We start from the raw sequence: 16,524 nt of genomic DNA, 5'->3' as shown, positions 1-16,524 counted from the left end.
CAGGTTGAAAAACAATTAAAATTTAATTGACTCTGATTAGACAGACAGACGTGACATGACCGCTGACTGCCCAAAGAGACTATCTTGGGATGGTTTGCACTCTTCCCTAAAGGGTTCAAAGGTCTCGGACTCTGATTACACAGTGTTAAGCATTTTCGCTACAGCCAGCCATAGGCACAATGCAAAATATATCATCAAAGAAGTTGTGTAATTTGAAAAAAAAAAAGTAGATATGCAGGGTGTTTAAAAAATGAAGAAAAAATGCAATGACATTCGAGAGTTTCACTTCATAGTATGTCAGACATCAAATCAATGAATTTGTATATAACAATGATAAATCAAATTATTACAGTCTTTTCTATTCGAAGTGAGCTCAGAAATTTGAATTGGGAATGATTATGATTATAACAGTCTTACAGAAATTTTTTTTTTTTGCTTGGTGCCTGGAATTTTTTCACTGATTTTGACTACATTTGGTGCACTGGTTTCAAATATGAAAAACTGTTTTTCCTCTATCAGCTCTACTTTTTCCGTGAAAATCTTGGCAATATTGGTGAAGAACAAGGTGAACGATTCCACCAAGATAAAAAGGCAATAGAGGACCAGATTGCAACTACATGCTTGGTTAGCGAGGACAAGCATGCAGTTTTGTACCTCTTATTATGTTGAAGTGGGGTAAAGAGATGAAATTTGAGCCCCTTCTGGTCTTGGCGCCTGGAGAAACAGGACTGCCAGCTGTGTCGGAGGACCCATACCAAAGTAGATAGGATATTCATATGATGAATGATTACTGTTGGAATCTGCAAAGTGACTGCGTAAGCAAGTTCACTTAAGAATTTCAAACAAAAAGAAGCATTCAGAGTGGGATAGAATAACTTTTCCTTTTGTTTTTATTTGTTCCCCCTCGTTTCTAATTTTTATTTATGCTATTACAGATTTATAGGAGTGTTGCTGGTTTTTTTTTCAATTGATTAAATTGTCTTGCAAAATTCATTTTAATTTAATGCTTATATCTTAAGCCTAATTTAATGTGTAAATGCAAATAACGATACTGCCATATCTCGCAAACAAAAGCCAAAATGGGCAAAAATGAACATTTGTTTTTCAGCACATGAAATACACATAACATCAGTTTAAAAAAACCCAGGCACCAAAGTACATTTCGGGCTGTGTTATTATTTCTTTTATCATCTGAAATCAACAAAATATACAAAATTTTAAAAGGTTGGTCATTAAGTTCACATGTTCGGGATATCTTTCGAATGTTTTTGTGTTCAAAAACTGAATAATATACATGAACAAATGGAATGTCCGAATTCGTGATTTAATTATTTTAGATATTTAATATTCGATTTAGTTTCTTCCCACTAAAAATTAAAATACTAACAGATATGATAACTATCTCATGTTAGTATTATAATAACGAAATCAACATTTTATAACGAATGCAGAGAAAAAAAAAATCACTTTTGCTAAAACGAAAACAAGAAAGCACTTGAACTTTGAAAATTTGTTTTCCTATTAAAGAGATTCAACATCACAACATCTTTTCACGAAAAATTCCAAGTTGTCCATCAGTAAACATGGCTTAAAAATTGATTAATTGTTTTAATGATATAGTTGATTTTTTTCATTTCAAATCTTTCCTAATCAATCACAGCGATCAAAGGAGATAGATGAACACAGCCGTGAAGTAGTTAACGGTGCACTTTCTTTATTTTGTTTTTTATGAAGCAGATTGCTAGATAACAAAAACAGGAAAACATGCTAACTAATGGGTAGGTTGGACTTTGTCCTTCCGACATTCTCTGTACAGGCCAGCTGCCTCGGTTTCGGATAATGTGTCGATACACTGAGGAACAGAAGATGAAGAAAGCAAGGTTGGAATTTTGCTAGCATGGTGCGAGTCGGAACCTTCAACGTCTGCAAACATCATGTTGTCATCGTATAAAGAGCAACGGTCATTTTTCTGCTGCTGCCTTGGGTTTCTGTACAATTCTCGCTTGTTGTCATCACCGCAAGCAGCGTTATTGACGTTCTTCAGTACCTCCGGCTTGGCACAATTTTTATTAGAAATTATTTCACGGTCCCCAAAAACAGCAGGCACAAAATCTGTCACCTTGCGGCTGCTGAACTTCGTCACCGGAAGAGTGTTCGGTCTCTTGACTACTGGCACGTTATTAGCGCACACTGAGACAGATTCGGCATGGTTGAAACTCAAAGATGGGTGGGTCTGGCTCTGTACTACCATGTTGGAAACGGCGCTGTTGCTACTGCAACTGTTCTCACCAGGGATAACATTTTCCTGTTCATTTTCGCAGTTGACTGTCTGACTGTAGACTTGTCTATTGGCAACAGGACGCACTATAGTCTGTGTCATGCCGTAGTCGTCGTTCGTAGACGCGACATACACTTCAGTGTCTAGTGTCTCTTTAGGTTCAGTGTGGTAGTTGTCGAGGTAGCCGCTGCAATTCTGGAATTTCGGCACGTGGACTGTATGCGTAGCTGCCGAGGAAGAGTCTATGAGAGGTTCTGAAACTGGTTGGTTATCAGGTTCAGAAAAATCACCCTTGGAGTTGTGATTTCTCCTGAAGAAATTACGAAGCCCTGACATAAACTTTCGCTCGTTCTTCTTATTCTCCTGTTTCCTGTTGCCGGATGGTGGAGAAGCAGCAGCCTGGAGTACATGTCCATTGCCGGGTACGTTCGGCTGTTTGGGTACAGTACTCGTAACATGCACAGCGTTTTGAACATATGGAATGGGGTTGCAAGTCCTCACTGAATGACTCAACTCATCATTTGGAACCAGAGCATTGCTTTCTGAAACATCGGAAGGCTGCAGAGAGTTGAAGAGATCACCCAGTGGATTGAGGCTATTTGGTGTGGTGTCGCTGGCACTTCCAATTTCTTTCCTATCAACCAGAGAATTCCCGCTGACTGCCATTTCTTCTACCGGATCCATCACAAGATTGCGTTCCATCACCGGGTTTTTGCCTTGGTATGGCTGGAGTGGTACCGTGACTCGGATGCTGTTAGATGGTACAGTGTTATTGGCCGATAGGTTTTTCATGTTATTCTCCCGACCACTGTTACTGGAATAGCTGCCACAGGAGTTTGGAGTCAACTCGCTGGGAGAAATCGTTATACTCGTTTCTGCTGTGTATTCTGATCCATTGCAGTCTCCACAGTATCTCATACCACTGGTCTCATTGTTATTCGGGCTTTGGATGTCTCCACTGCTCCTGATGACGGGCAAGTCAAAAGAAGCTCCCTTTCCCCAGGGTCCAGTGGAAGCCTGTAATGCAGGAGTTGATGGCGGAACAACTCGCTGTTGTGTAGATGTTAGATTCACTGTAGGGCTGACTCCTTGAATTGTGCTACCAGCTGCAAAAGACAGCAATGAAAATTTTCTTTAGAATATATATAGAGTCTCGTGATTTTTACAACATTCACCATGCATGTGCTCAATACTTCTATGATATTTTATCATATCTTACACTTAATACCAGGGCTTAAAAATAAAAAAAGCCAAATTTTACTAAAGTCAAGCACATTTTTCCAAGAAAAATGGATTTAAATAATGCAGTGCTACCAGCAAAGTCGATCATTTGCTGACTCTTATTGACCAGCAAATAAGCAACATTAGCTTCAATCAAGCACTGATCCAAGGATTATTACCCTCTGAGGCTGCGCTCATAGTGGAACAAAGTGGTACGAGTTTCAATAATTTGCAACTAGGAAGAAAAAATGCATGGGGGTGGAGAAAGAGATGTCCACATATAGTCAAAGAGGAGAGGAGGGGGATAGAGAGAAATGACTGGAGGTGTTCTGAAATGTAAGGGTGTAATGATGATGATCCCCCTGTAGAAAAAGGGGGGGGGGAGAGAAACAGACCAATCAGAAAATTGCAAAAATCCGCAGATCTAGATAAAAATAAACAGGTTTGTTCAAGTCACCCACCTCGTTCAGTGGCCTCTTTCTCTCCTTTGCCTCGCTTCTCGAATATGTGCAGTGTAGAACAAAACAATACAATTGTTTTCGTTGCTAGTCTCTATTATACACTGCTGTATGTTTTAATTACTGCACTATGTGCAGAGGAAATTTGGGAAAAATCTGCTCTAGGTGTGGGTAAAACTGTTTATTTCGCATTTAATACTGTTCTTTCCCTAACTTTTCTCAGTTTTTTCAAATTCAAAAATATCACAGTGAATATTGCACTTAGAAATATAGAATTTTTTTGTTGGCATTGAGAGATACAGAGTAATAACTTCCTAATTTGGTTTTGTGGGACAAAGGGACTGTAAAAATTTTTTTTTTTTAATTTTAATAATTTACAACCCCTTGAAACATGTATGACATATCTGAGTACTACACATTATTTGAAAACTTTTTTTATTATTGAGTATAAAAGTTAGAATGATGGGCCAGCTGGTAACTCTAAAAAGCGGCTTACTTTGTCCCAAAAAAAGTGGGACAAATTAGCAGAAAATACTTGAGCCAAAAGCGGGAAAATGTCACACAAACACATTTTGCATGAAATAAGGAGATATTCAACAGCTTGTTCATAAGGAAACACAAATACTTGATGCTCACTTAAGGATTGAAGCAAGAAACATTTCTTGTCTATGGAACTTGCCAGTAAGATGAGGGGGGGGGGGGAAACAATCCACTTGCACAGTTGAACCCTGTTATAGTGCAAACCATGCTTAGTGCCACAAACTGCAAGGGCAGTTGGATTCTCTCTCTTCCCTAAATATATTTTCGCGTCAGCCAGCTGTTAAAAACCTTTGTATATATACAGTCAATGTGTCATCTCCCAACAATTTCTACATTTCTTCTTCCATGACTTTGTTCTCCTATCTCTGAAAGGAGTTGAGGAGTTTGTCCATTTTTTCCATTGCACTGTTATTATCAGTCAACATAACAACAGTTTAAAGCAAATGACTTAAAGAATGGTATGTTCAGTGTGTCTTAGAAAGCATATTGAATACCTGAATGTGTTTACTCCCACATGTTCCAACAACCAACATATTCAAAGACACAGATTTATTGATAAGGGAAAGTGTACAATTATCATACTGCTCCAGTTTGTTCAAGGTTGCCAATATAAGTTTTTTAACAACATATGCAAATGCAGGGAGAGGAAGAGGGGCGACCTCTCCCCTCTTCCCCCCCCCCCTGTTTTCAACAGTGCATGTCTTTTTTTATTACCAAACCAATAGGAACTTTGCTCAGATACAGTAGTTCAATAACAAACATGTGAATTTATGTATAGGAGCTCCTCTGAAATGCTATCTAACACAATGTCAAACTTGTTTTAGTGCCAAAATTCTTTTGGGCAGATGGTGGCATTACAACAGGGTTCAACCAGGGCCATCATTTGGGGGGTCAGGGGGGGCCATTGCCCCCCCCATGGCTTTTGAAAATACACTAAAAATGGTGTGTGTACAAATACATATATATATATACATACATTGAGTACATGTTTTTTGCCCCCCCCCCCCCGGAAAAAGTTGAAATGACGTTGGGTTTAACTGTATATAGATTTTATAGCTACTGTCGACGCTCATTTCTACTAACTTGAACAGAATTGAAAATTATTCCCTAAACTCAAACATTTGTAAATAGGAGAGGTAATTAAAGAAATTGAAATATTTTCTAGATTCTGAGCCCCTGTTCATAAAAACGAGTGGGTTAGTAAATTGGATGATGGTAAAATCGAGTACCAATTGTATTATGTTTCTTAAAGCCTATTTAAAAAAATTATCTTTCACACATACCTTTATACCTATCCCATAACACAGGAAGTTCAAGTAACCTCTCTTCGACACACAATGCTGTAAGTCTCGCTTCAGCATCTTGATCCCAACAATCTTCTATAGTTTCTTTCAGCAGTCGAATTGCCTGGAAATTGTAAGCAGTGCATAGTTATACATTCCAGAAGAATACCTTTGAATTTCATTCCCATGAACAAAAACATCCATATTGAACTGAAATGAAGTTTCAAGGGCATTGTAAGGACATTATTGTTCATTCTTTATTCGAACTGCTAGGAAACTTTGATAGTAATGTGATGCATTGCTTTATCAATGTATTTATAAGGCTTTTGCGACTCACAAGTTCCTAAATTTTGGATTAAGTTTATTGCCAAAAATGGCTACTTCATAACTATAATAATGATTGCCACCAGTGAAAATCAGGTGGTTCAGGAATGGAACTACCTAAAAATAATATTACTTTTGTCTTTATTGTCTTTCTTTCTCTGCTTTGGGTTCACTGCAATGTGTCATGACTACTACTACTTCACCACACACAAACTCTGGCCATATCACTATATTGGCCATATCACCACTGTAGCGACAGAGGGGAAGGGTTGAACCCGGGTCACTGTGATGCAAATCTGTCCCTATGACCACTCGACCACCACAGCGGCCGCCACGGCAACTTTTTCTTTTCTTTTCAAATGGAGCACAACTCAGGTCTGTCATTTTTTTATTTTTTTTAGTAGGTTTTTAGTTTTTATATGCAAAGTACCTGAATGTGTAACTCAATAAAAATTTGATGATTTACAATCAAATAAAGTATTACCGGATTTGTATCTTTCCATATGTCAGGAAACAGAGGCCTTGCTTTGTGCCTTGATACAAGAACCTGCATTTGCTCCATAGTTGGGTGTGTTCCAATTTCTGCTACAAAAGGTAACTTGAATTCTGGGACATCAACACCTAAAATTGATGATAGAAAATGAAGAAAGCGAACCACATAAGCATCAAACTCATCAGCATCAAAATATCAAATGCAGGGAAGGGGCAGGCTCAGATAAAGAATCATGTATCACAAATCAAGCAAATGTGTGGTAGGTCATAAGATGCATTTCTCATAATGATATGATCATTACAGTTTTCTGGAGTAAACAAACAAGACCACAACGGGCAAAATGCCCAACAAGGTGGCCGAAAAAGATGCACATAAAAAATATGGATGTTAATCATATCAGAATACAGCAACCCAAAATAATAGAATTATAACAAAAGAAACTAATTAACTAGGGGCCATTCAAGTATTACGTAAGCAGATTTTCAGCCATTTTTGACCCCCCCCCCCCCTTGTCAGCAAAAGTCAGCAAAACACTGACCCCACCCCCTCCCCTGTCAGCAAAATTTCGTCAGCAGCTTAGAATATTTCATATCTTCAAAAAGGGGTGATTGATGATGTAAGAAACCTTCCCCCCCCCCCTCCTTGTCATCAAAAGTCAGCAAATCCAAAACCCCCTCCCCTCCCGATGCTGATGTAATACTTGAATGACCCCCTATGATAAATTATAATACACTATGCTCATAAAAAATTGTGGTGGTCTTATCAAAGTATGGATAGCTTCTCGATTTATGCCAACATAAACATCACATTTCATGTGTCAATTGTGTTAGAATTCACTACCACCGGAGGTAAGCTATTCCATTTATTCATGACCCTGTTAGAAAAAACTTCTCCATAACTTAGATTTGCCCCCTTATCAATTGATACTGGCTTCTCCTTGTCGAAGCAGTTGACTGACGGCATATCCATTCTATCAAAAATTTTAAACACTTTTGTCAGGGTTGTAGTGATTTAAATCAGCTGATTTTTTTTAAATCACTTGATTTAAATCAATTCATTTCAGATATGAAAAAATATCTGTTTAAATAAAATAATTTATGCAGCTTTAAAAATGTGATTTCATTTTTTATTAAATTATTTTAATTATTATTATATATTTCTAAATATTATTTATAGTATTAATATATATATATTAAATGTCATAGATGCCAAAGCCGCACCAATTTAGCTGACAAATGGTTGCTCAAGATTTACAATGATGAAGTTACGGGATGTAAAGCTGACTTAGAAAATCAGACAGTTTACATGGCAATTGATGGATTGACAAATATCCATAATGAACCAAATGTGTGTAAGTGTTATCAAACAGTGTGGTAAAGTCATCCATGTTGATACTATTGACACATCTGGCTCATCACATACTGGAAATTGTATAGCAAATTTGGTTTTTAGTTCAGTGAAATCAACAGAAGAAAACTTCAAATGTAAAATATCAAGTTTTTTTACAGACAATAACTGCAAGTATGGTTTCTTTCAGAAAGATTGGATGAAGCGCTTGGCTTTTTGGGACTTACATATATGAGTGCAGTGCCCACATTTTTAACCTGCTAGCCAAAGATATGGTTAAAACTGATGTAACAAAGGATGTTACAAGTACAGTATATTTAAATATTTTCACAATCATCAGCTCTCAAAATCATAGTATCATACAGAAGGAGGAAGTGCATTGATACTTCCTGTAGAGGCACGATGGAATACTTATTGTGATTCTCTTGAATCTTATGTTAAAATTGGTCAGTTTTTACAAAAGTTTGTGAACACCACAGATCTCAAATGGATAGTAACATCTCCAGTTAAATCGTAAATATTGGTTTAAAAGAAATGTCGATGACTGAAGATAAAAGAAGCATCAAACAACAAAGTCTTGTCTTCAGTACATAAAAATTTATATGAACAATCATAATAACAGATGCACACTTTGCTGAATTTATTCTAAGCTAATCAATGTTAATTTCTAATATAGGAAATGATGTCACAAAAGAAGAGAGAAATAAGGGTCTTGAATTTATCAAACAAAACTGTGGCTCTAGGTTTCTGGCAATTACATTACAAATGTCTGGGAAAGTTGGAACCATTTCATGACGAAAATGTTTTTCTTTTACTCTAAGACTGTTGATACAATATCTGATTTCGAGTGGTCGAATAGTTTTAATGATGTTTTGGGTAAAGATGTAATTACGGAGAGTGATATGCAATTTTTTTAAACATGCTAACCACAGCCAAAGCATCGACTGCCTGTGCTGAAACGATTTTTTCAACATTTGGTGTAGTTCATTCAAAATAGCGAAACATAGGAGTATGCAAAGCTTCAAAACTAGTGTTTCTAATGAAGCAAATGAACACTTATCGAGGGTAAAATTATTCAATGCAATATATGTAAGATATCTATTCAAAAGAAATGTGGTTTTTCCTCTCTTTTTCTTAATAAAATGTTCTGATATATCTCCCAAATATAATAATGTGTGATCAGCATGTATTCTCAAGAGATCTTTACGATCTGTCCAGGGAATTTTTTAGTGTTAGCATACATCCATGCCCAAGACCTGCACAGTCAGAAGCTAGCTCCCTAACCACTGGACTGCCAGGCAGTATATGATTTTTTATCTTTAGTTTGCAAATATTTTTTAATTAGTCATTAATTTTATAAATTAAAATTTATTTAATTGTATATTCTTAGAAAATATAAATTAATGACTAGTGTGTTAGTAATACATATTTCAATATATATTTTATTTAAAAAATCATTAAAGTAAAAAAATTGTGATTTAAATCAAAAAATCTGATTTAAATCAAAAAATCTGATTTAAATCAAAAAAATCAACAACATTGCTTTTGTCATATCCTCCCCTCCACCTACGTTCTTCCAATGTAAAGATTTTAGAAAAAGTCTCTCTTTATAGCTTAAGCACTGTGTGCCAACAAGAGCATATGTGGCCCTTCTTAGCACCCCCTTTGACCAAGGCTATGTTCCTGTAGGTATAATCTCCAAAACCTTATGTCATACTCCAGTCCAAGACAATTTAAGCAGGACCACAACACAACTAGGGTGAGCAGGCGGATCTGGTACCCTGGACCAGAAAGAACGCCGAATTCTCCCCTTTAACTGCTTCTTATACATTATAAGGGGCGCCAAAATGCCAGCTTGCCACGAGTGACAAAGTATCTAGTAGGGGGCTTATATTTAAGCCCTGGAAAAGTGGAAGGATCACTTTAGGAAAATGTGAAGAGAGCTTTTTAAGAATGAAACCAAGCATTCTATTTGCTTTTCTGACCACTGCTGGAAGATGTTCAGAAAACCTGAGTCACTCATCAATGAGAATGGCCAAATTGATCATCTTAGTTGTGAATTGGGAATAACTATACCATTCAACTTGTAAGTGAAGCATGGGTTGTTCAAATCAAAATGAGTGACCATGTGCTTGTCAATGTTGATAGTGCCATGCTCTATTCATATAAATGTCTTCAGCTTGCTTAATATTTTTGTGGTAAAAACTAGATCATATAACATGGAGAATGAAATTTGATAGAAAAATGTCATTAAGCATAAAAAACTCATATTTATCGTAATAAAATGTTTCATAATGATAATCATGAAAATTATACTTCAGAAAGAGTAACTTAGGGCGGTATTCACAGACATGTGTGTGTGTGTGTGGTTTAAACTATAGTCACAATTTTTTGATAGGAGATTGACACGGATTGGTTAAATTCAGGTTTTTAGCCAATCTATGTTGATCTCTTATCGAAAATTGTGACTACAGTTTAAACCATGACATGTCTGTGATTACGGTCCTTATAAATACAACAGATGTCACTTATTAGAGTCACGGATAATGTTATCAGTATTACTGTTATAACTTATCAGAAAACAGACATAGTCAATTTCTAATTCCAAAATGAATTCATTTTCATTAAAGTTTGCTGATTTCTACCTTGAAAGAGATCATAACAACGAGTTGCCAATTCCCATAGGACCAACCCAAGAGCATAAACATCTATTTGTTTCAGTGATGATTCGCAATCTCGCAAATTCACTGCTCCTTCTAATACCTCTGGGGCCATATACCGTAAAGTGCCAACCTATAAGAGTGAAAAAAAAATAATCATTATAATGCATAATATATGAAGACAAACTAATCAGGCCTTGACACCATGCAGGTTGTCATGGGTAATTATGTCCAAATAATTAGAAGAGTCCCACAAGGTTCTATATTGGGTCCTTGGCTTTTTCTGATATTCATTAATGATCTACGTAATTTGGAATTTTATGGTTCCACTTATGCTGATGACTATGTACTAATGTATTCATGTGATGATCTTGACAGTCTTACAAATCATATTAACCACGATTTGATATTAATTCAAAAATTGTTCTATGCCAATGATTTAAAATTAAATTTATTAAAACAAAATACTTTAATATTAATCTCATTGCAAACTGATTTACATCTTAACTTTGAATTTCTTATCCTTGCTTGTGATTAGCAACATTGTTGTAATATTGCCATTCAATTCACACAGTAAATAGTAAAACACTTGGGTTTAAATATAGACAGCAATTTAAAATGAAAATCCCATGTTCATGAATTACTTTAAAAAAATTTATTTTGTTTTATATAATTTTTATTATGTTAGTAAGAAAGTTTCAGCTAATTTTTTAAAATACCTGTACAAAAAAAATCCATAGTTTTATTCACTTATAAATTACGGTACAATTATATGGGGGCAGTGATAATAAAACTAATTTCTTGCCTAATTTTCACAAAAAAAAAATAATTTTCTAACTAACTTTCTAAACTTATTTTCAATACAAAAAAAAGAGTTTTCAAAATTTCGAGTCGAGTCAGTCTCATTTTCCTATATTTTTTTAGAAATCTCAATCTACTTCCATTGTGCCATAATGATCTTTTCCATATTACTTTTTTTTCGAACAGAAATAAAGTCTAATGTTATTTAGAAGAGACCCCATATATGATTTACCGTATTCCTACTTTTAGTAAAGACATTTTTCGTAAAAAATTTTATTATTTAGCTCCGAGATTATGTGATTCAGTACCAATAGAAATACAGAATATACCCTTACAGGCGGCATTTAAAAAAGCATTTTTTTTAAGTTATTAATTTCAATAGACGGTGTAGACTCTTATTTTCACCTTTACGAGGAGTAATAATATTTATCCACTATAGCTTTGCCACCTCAATTATGTGTATTTTTTTAAATTAAAGTAGATTTTGTTCTTGTTTGCATTGTCTGTGTATGTGCAAAATTCACACACATTCCCCCATATATTTTTTTATTTAATGTTTTGTTTATTGTACATTTCTCATAATACATTAAGAATTTTGTCATTTTTATGTTGTTTTTTTATGTGTGTCCTTTTTATGTTGTTTTTTTTATCATTACGTTTTATTTGACATTCTTGTTTTGTTTATATTGTATATATGTTATTTCTTTCATGTTTTTGTTCATGTCTTATTTTATATTTCATCATGTAAGTTTTCAAGGGATCATAGCCTCTGGATGGCAAATATGTTTTAGAAAAATTAATTTCACTTCTTTCTGTATATGTGAAAATCAATAAATATGGCATGATTTGCACCAATCCACAGATTATATATGGGGGGGGGGGGGGGGTCATTCTCACTAAATTGGCCTAAATTGTGTCCTCCAGTGGTTTATGTTACCTATATTTGGCATAGAATTTTTTTTTTTGTCACAATGTTTTTGTGAATATATACTTTTTAACTCTGCTTGAACATATTTTCTTTTCTTACAGAAATGTCCTTCTCCTGGCTGTTCCCAACCCATTTTTCAAATTTTAAAATTAAAATTTTCTATCTTTTTAAAAACAAAAAGTACTCATAAAAATTTGAGCACAAAGATGTAATTGTTAGATTGTAATCAAACTAGGCATGAAGATACATGTCTGGCAGAAATGCAAATGATTAGATGCACAGCATTATTATGCAAAGTGTAATAACTTTATTCTCCTTGGCATATAAAAAACTTAAGCAGAGTAAATTTGCCTGCACTTAATCTGTTGCAGAAGGTTTGGCTTTTCATTGGGGATGCCGTTACACCAATATCGAAAACAACATGATCAGCTGTCAGAGTTCGAGAGGGGAAGAATCATCGGGATAGGGGAAGTTGGGGGATCAGCTCAGTGAGCAGCCAGCCACTTACGCCAATCTGACTTTATCGTGAGAAGGTTTTGGAACCAGTGGATGAGAGAGGTCGCCTGCACAGCGGATAGACTCAGGATGCCCTAGGCTGACCAATATCCAAGAAGACCGTTACATCATTCAACAAGCACGCACAGCGCCAACTGCATCATTGTATGCTATTCGGACACAGGCAGCAGCTTCACTACAGGGCCCAGTGTCTGTCCTTACTGCCGCGAGGTGCCTTGCTGAAGAACATTTAGTATCGCGGCACCCATTACGTGTGCTACTAATGGCACCCACTCACTGTTGCCTCCATTTGGAGTGGGGTCGAGCTCAATTGGATTGGACCGCTATTGAATGAAACCAGGTATAATATTCAGCGACGAAGTGAGATTCAATTTAGGCAGTGATCACAACCATGTACATGTGTGGAGGATCCATGGTGAATGCCTCAATCCTGCCTTCATTATACAGTGGCACACTGCTTGCACAGCTAGTGTGATAGTATGTGGTGTAGTCGCATATGACAACCGGTCACCTCTAATATTCATCCACAACACCCTGACAGCCCAGCGGTGCATTCATGACATCCTTCAGTCACATGTGTTGTCGCTCATGGCAGGGCTTCGAGGAGGCATTTGTCAACAGGACAATGTTTGACCACACACAGAAAGGGTGTCACAGGGATGCCTCCACCACATTAACACCCTTCTTTGGCCTGCCCAATTCCCAGATTCGTCACCAATCGAGCGCATCTGGGATCACTTGGGATGGCAAGTTGAGCAGCCTAGGAATTTGATTGAACTAGAGGTGCGCTTGCAGCAACTGTGGAATGAGATGATGCAGGACACTATACAGGACCTATATGTCTCAATTCCCACCCATATCACATTGTGTATTCAAGCTAGAGGTGGCCCAACAGGGTTTTAGAACCTCCATTTATTTGTAGTTTTTCCTGTAACAAATTATTCTTTTGCTTTAATTATGTAACCACTTACTTATATCGATGTTGTACTCACATACATAAAATTTTGTTTCATTTGGACAACTTTTCCTCTGTGCATAAATTTTTATGACAATGAGTGTATAATATTTTTTTTAATGATATATATTTTTAGGAACAGAGTGTATATGTATTTCCATATTTAATCTTTTATTATATTATCATTTTAAATATTTTTTATCAATAGTTTACAGCCAAATAAAAATTTTCCCCAGCTTTTTCTTCTATTTATGAAATCTTGAAAACATTGGTTGAAGACCTACAACACCAGTTGCCACCTATCAAATTTTGTGTCGAATAGGTTAAGAGAAGAATGTGACTGTCTTTTAAATCTCATTTTAAATCAATTAAAATTGGAAATTACTTCACAAATTTGATTTATTCAGCAAAATAGAAGTGAGTATTTTTATTGAATGTCTTTCTCAGGACAGATCATCAGAATCAGATATTTTTAATTTATGCAAAAAATTCCAATCAATAATTTTTTTAAATTAGTTTGTTGTGCTTAGATTTACACAGATATCCAGTTGAATACCTAAGCATTATTCAGCCGAACCGAATGTTCACCAAAAGGACCGAATACCATCTGATTATTCGTCCCATCTCTAGTTAGAAGGATTGAAAATAGGGGGGGGGGGGGAAGAATCCAGATTTCTTGGTTGAAACATCAAGCAGCAATAATGTTTCATCTCTCTGCAGACTTTCCTTTGAGAATGCAATTTATGCTCAAGCACAGTGTTTCTCAACCGCTGGACCTTGACATTGTTCATACCAGGCCACGAATGATCAGCCATTTCATTTTCCCTCATTCATTTTTTGTTGGTGTTGTGTTTGACTGAACCTTCCACTCACAAAAATGAATGAAATCAGGCCGCGGGGTTGCCAAGGTTGAGAACCACACCAGATAAAAAAAAAAGAACAATAAACACAAATAAAAAAAGAAATAAAAATGCAATTAACAAAAAACAAACAAAAATTGCTCAGAGTTTCAGTGTTTGTCTACATTGAAAATGAGCAACTGAAATTGGTGCAACATGTTGCGAGTGTCAAGCATAAATATCATGTGCTGAAACAATTTAAAGTAGCACGTCAGATTTACCTATCTCTTAACATGGTTGATACAAATGCAAGTCCACAACAGGCAAAATGCCCAACGAGATGGCTGAGAAAATAACAAATATGGATGTCATACAGTCCCGTCGCCAGAAATGTCGTTTGGGGGGGGGGGGTAGGGGTTCTATCACTACCAAAGTGATAGAACAATATACTCTGCCATCTTTTTCCCTTTTCCCCTTTTTTTTAGTAATTTTCTCACACTTCGGGGAGGGAGGAACCAGACCTCCCTAAATCCTCTCCCCCATCCACTATGACCTTGATTGTCATATATTTATAAAATACAACCCAATTATAAAAATTAAAAGTATATATACATGATATAATATTATATAACACACATAAAAAATATTAATGGTTGTCTTATCAAATCTCAGCCGGGTTTGAGGAAATCGAACGCACAACCTTTGCTATGTGTGTCCAACGCTCTAACCACACTGTACCAATTTCATAGACTTAAATTAATTTCTAAACTTAAATTAATTTTTTTCCTCCATTAACTGTGAACAAACTTCACAACTACTCCACTGCTAACTATATTTATTTCATCCGCAGATTTAGAAGCATCAATAAGAATTTTTTGATCGCCATTTATTTTCAATAAATTTTTTTCTTCATTTCTTTTATCTAATTTCATGAGAATGACCCACATACATCTCTAAAACACGTTCGATTGAAGACAATTTTTCTATTATTAACATGCAATGGAAAAAGAAAAAAAACAACTTACATCAGTCAGTGATGTTGCTTCAGCAATCTGCTCCTCACCACTTATGTAATATTTTGAACCACATATACATATGGCGAACCCGAAGTCACACAACATGCAAGTCCCATCAGCTTTCACGAGGATATTTCTTGATGTGAGGTCGCGATGAGCTACACACATTTTCACTTTTGCTAAAAAAAATTGGAATTATTAAACAGCAAAGTAAACACATATCTAACGAGAATTCATGAATTAATTTTCACTTCTTTTGTAAGAGCAATAACCGAGACAAAAAAAATCTACTGTTCGAGAAACAATAGAATACAAGCACCACATAATGCATAGATCCTTGAACTACATCTTTCATTAATTTCGAAATTATTTCTTTGTTATATTATCTCTTTTCGTTAATGTTTACAGAGTTCATTACTCCTTTATTAATTAACTCTCTCTTACTTAATATTTAATTCTAAAATTATTTCTTTCATAAATTCTGGAATTATTTCTTGTGCAGTAATTATGATTTTTTTATTAAATCTGAAATGATTTCATTTACAAATACAAATACAACACCACAACAGGCAAAATGTCCAACAAAGTGGCTGAGAAAAAGATGCCCATATTTCATCAGGATTTATTAATCCTGAAATTATTTCTTTTATTAATTCTGAAATTTTTATCTATTGCGTGTGAAATTGTGTCCTTCAGATTATTCTGAATTTTTACTAATTATTTTTCTCATTAATTCTGAATGTTTATTGATTTTAAAATAATTTCTTGCATTAGTTTTGAAAGTATTTCTTTTATTAATTCTGCAATTATTTCTTTCATAAAATCTCAAATTTTCATTAATTTCGAAATTGTTCCTTTCAAAAAT

The 16,524-nt window shown here is 35.4% G+C and overlaps 1 protein-coding gene across 1 annotated transcript in view; it reads right to left on the bottom strand.

Annotated features, from left to right (window-relative positions):
• Positions 1–434: 434 nt before the first annotated feature.
• The window catches only part of LOC149066921 (uncharacterized), a 102,746-nt gene continuing 86,656 nt past the window's right edge, over positions 435–16,524 (bottom strand). The window contains exons 6-10 of the mRNA XM_089253266.1: positions 15,669–15,838; positions 10,590–10,737; positions 6,589–6,725; positions 5,781–5,904; positions 435–3,384 (exon numbers count right to left, since the gene is read on the bottom strand). Of these exons, the coding sequence (XP_089109392.1) occupies positions 1,772–3,384; positions 5,781–5,904; positions 6,589–6,725; positions 10,590–10,737; positions 15,669–15,838 (2,192 nt within the window). The 3' untranslated portion in view covers positions 435–1,771. The remainder of the gene's footprint in view (positions 3,385–5,780; positions 5,905–6,588; positions 6,726–10,589; positions 10,738–15,668; positions 15,839–16,524) is intronic.

The sequence above is a fragment of the Pholcus phalangioides genome, unplaced genomic scaffold (assembly GCF_987345545.1).
Source record: "Pholcus phalangioides strain wild (caught in Gottingen) unplaced genomic scaffold, Ppha-v1.0 ptg000032l_1, whole genome shotgun sequence".
In the NCBI taxonomy this organism is placed as follows: Eukaryota; Metazoa; Arthropoda; class Arachnida; order Araneae; family Pholcidae; genus Pholcus; species Pholcus phalangioides.
The sequence above is the reverse complement of the archived record's forward strand: the minus strand, read 5'-3'. Positions and strand labels throughout refer to the sequence as shown.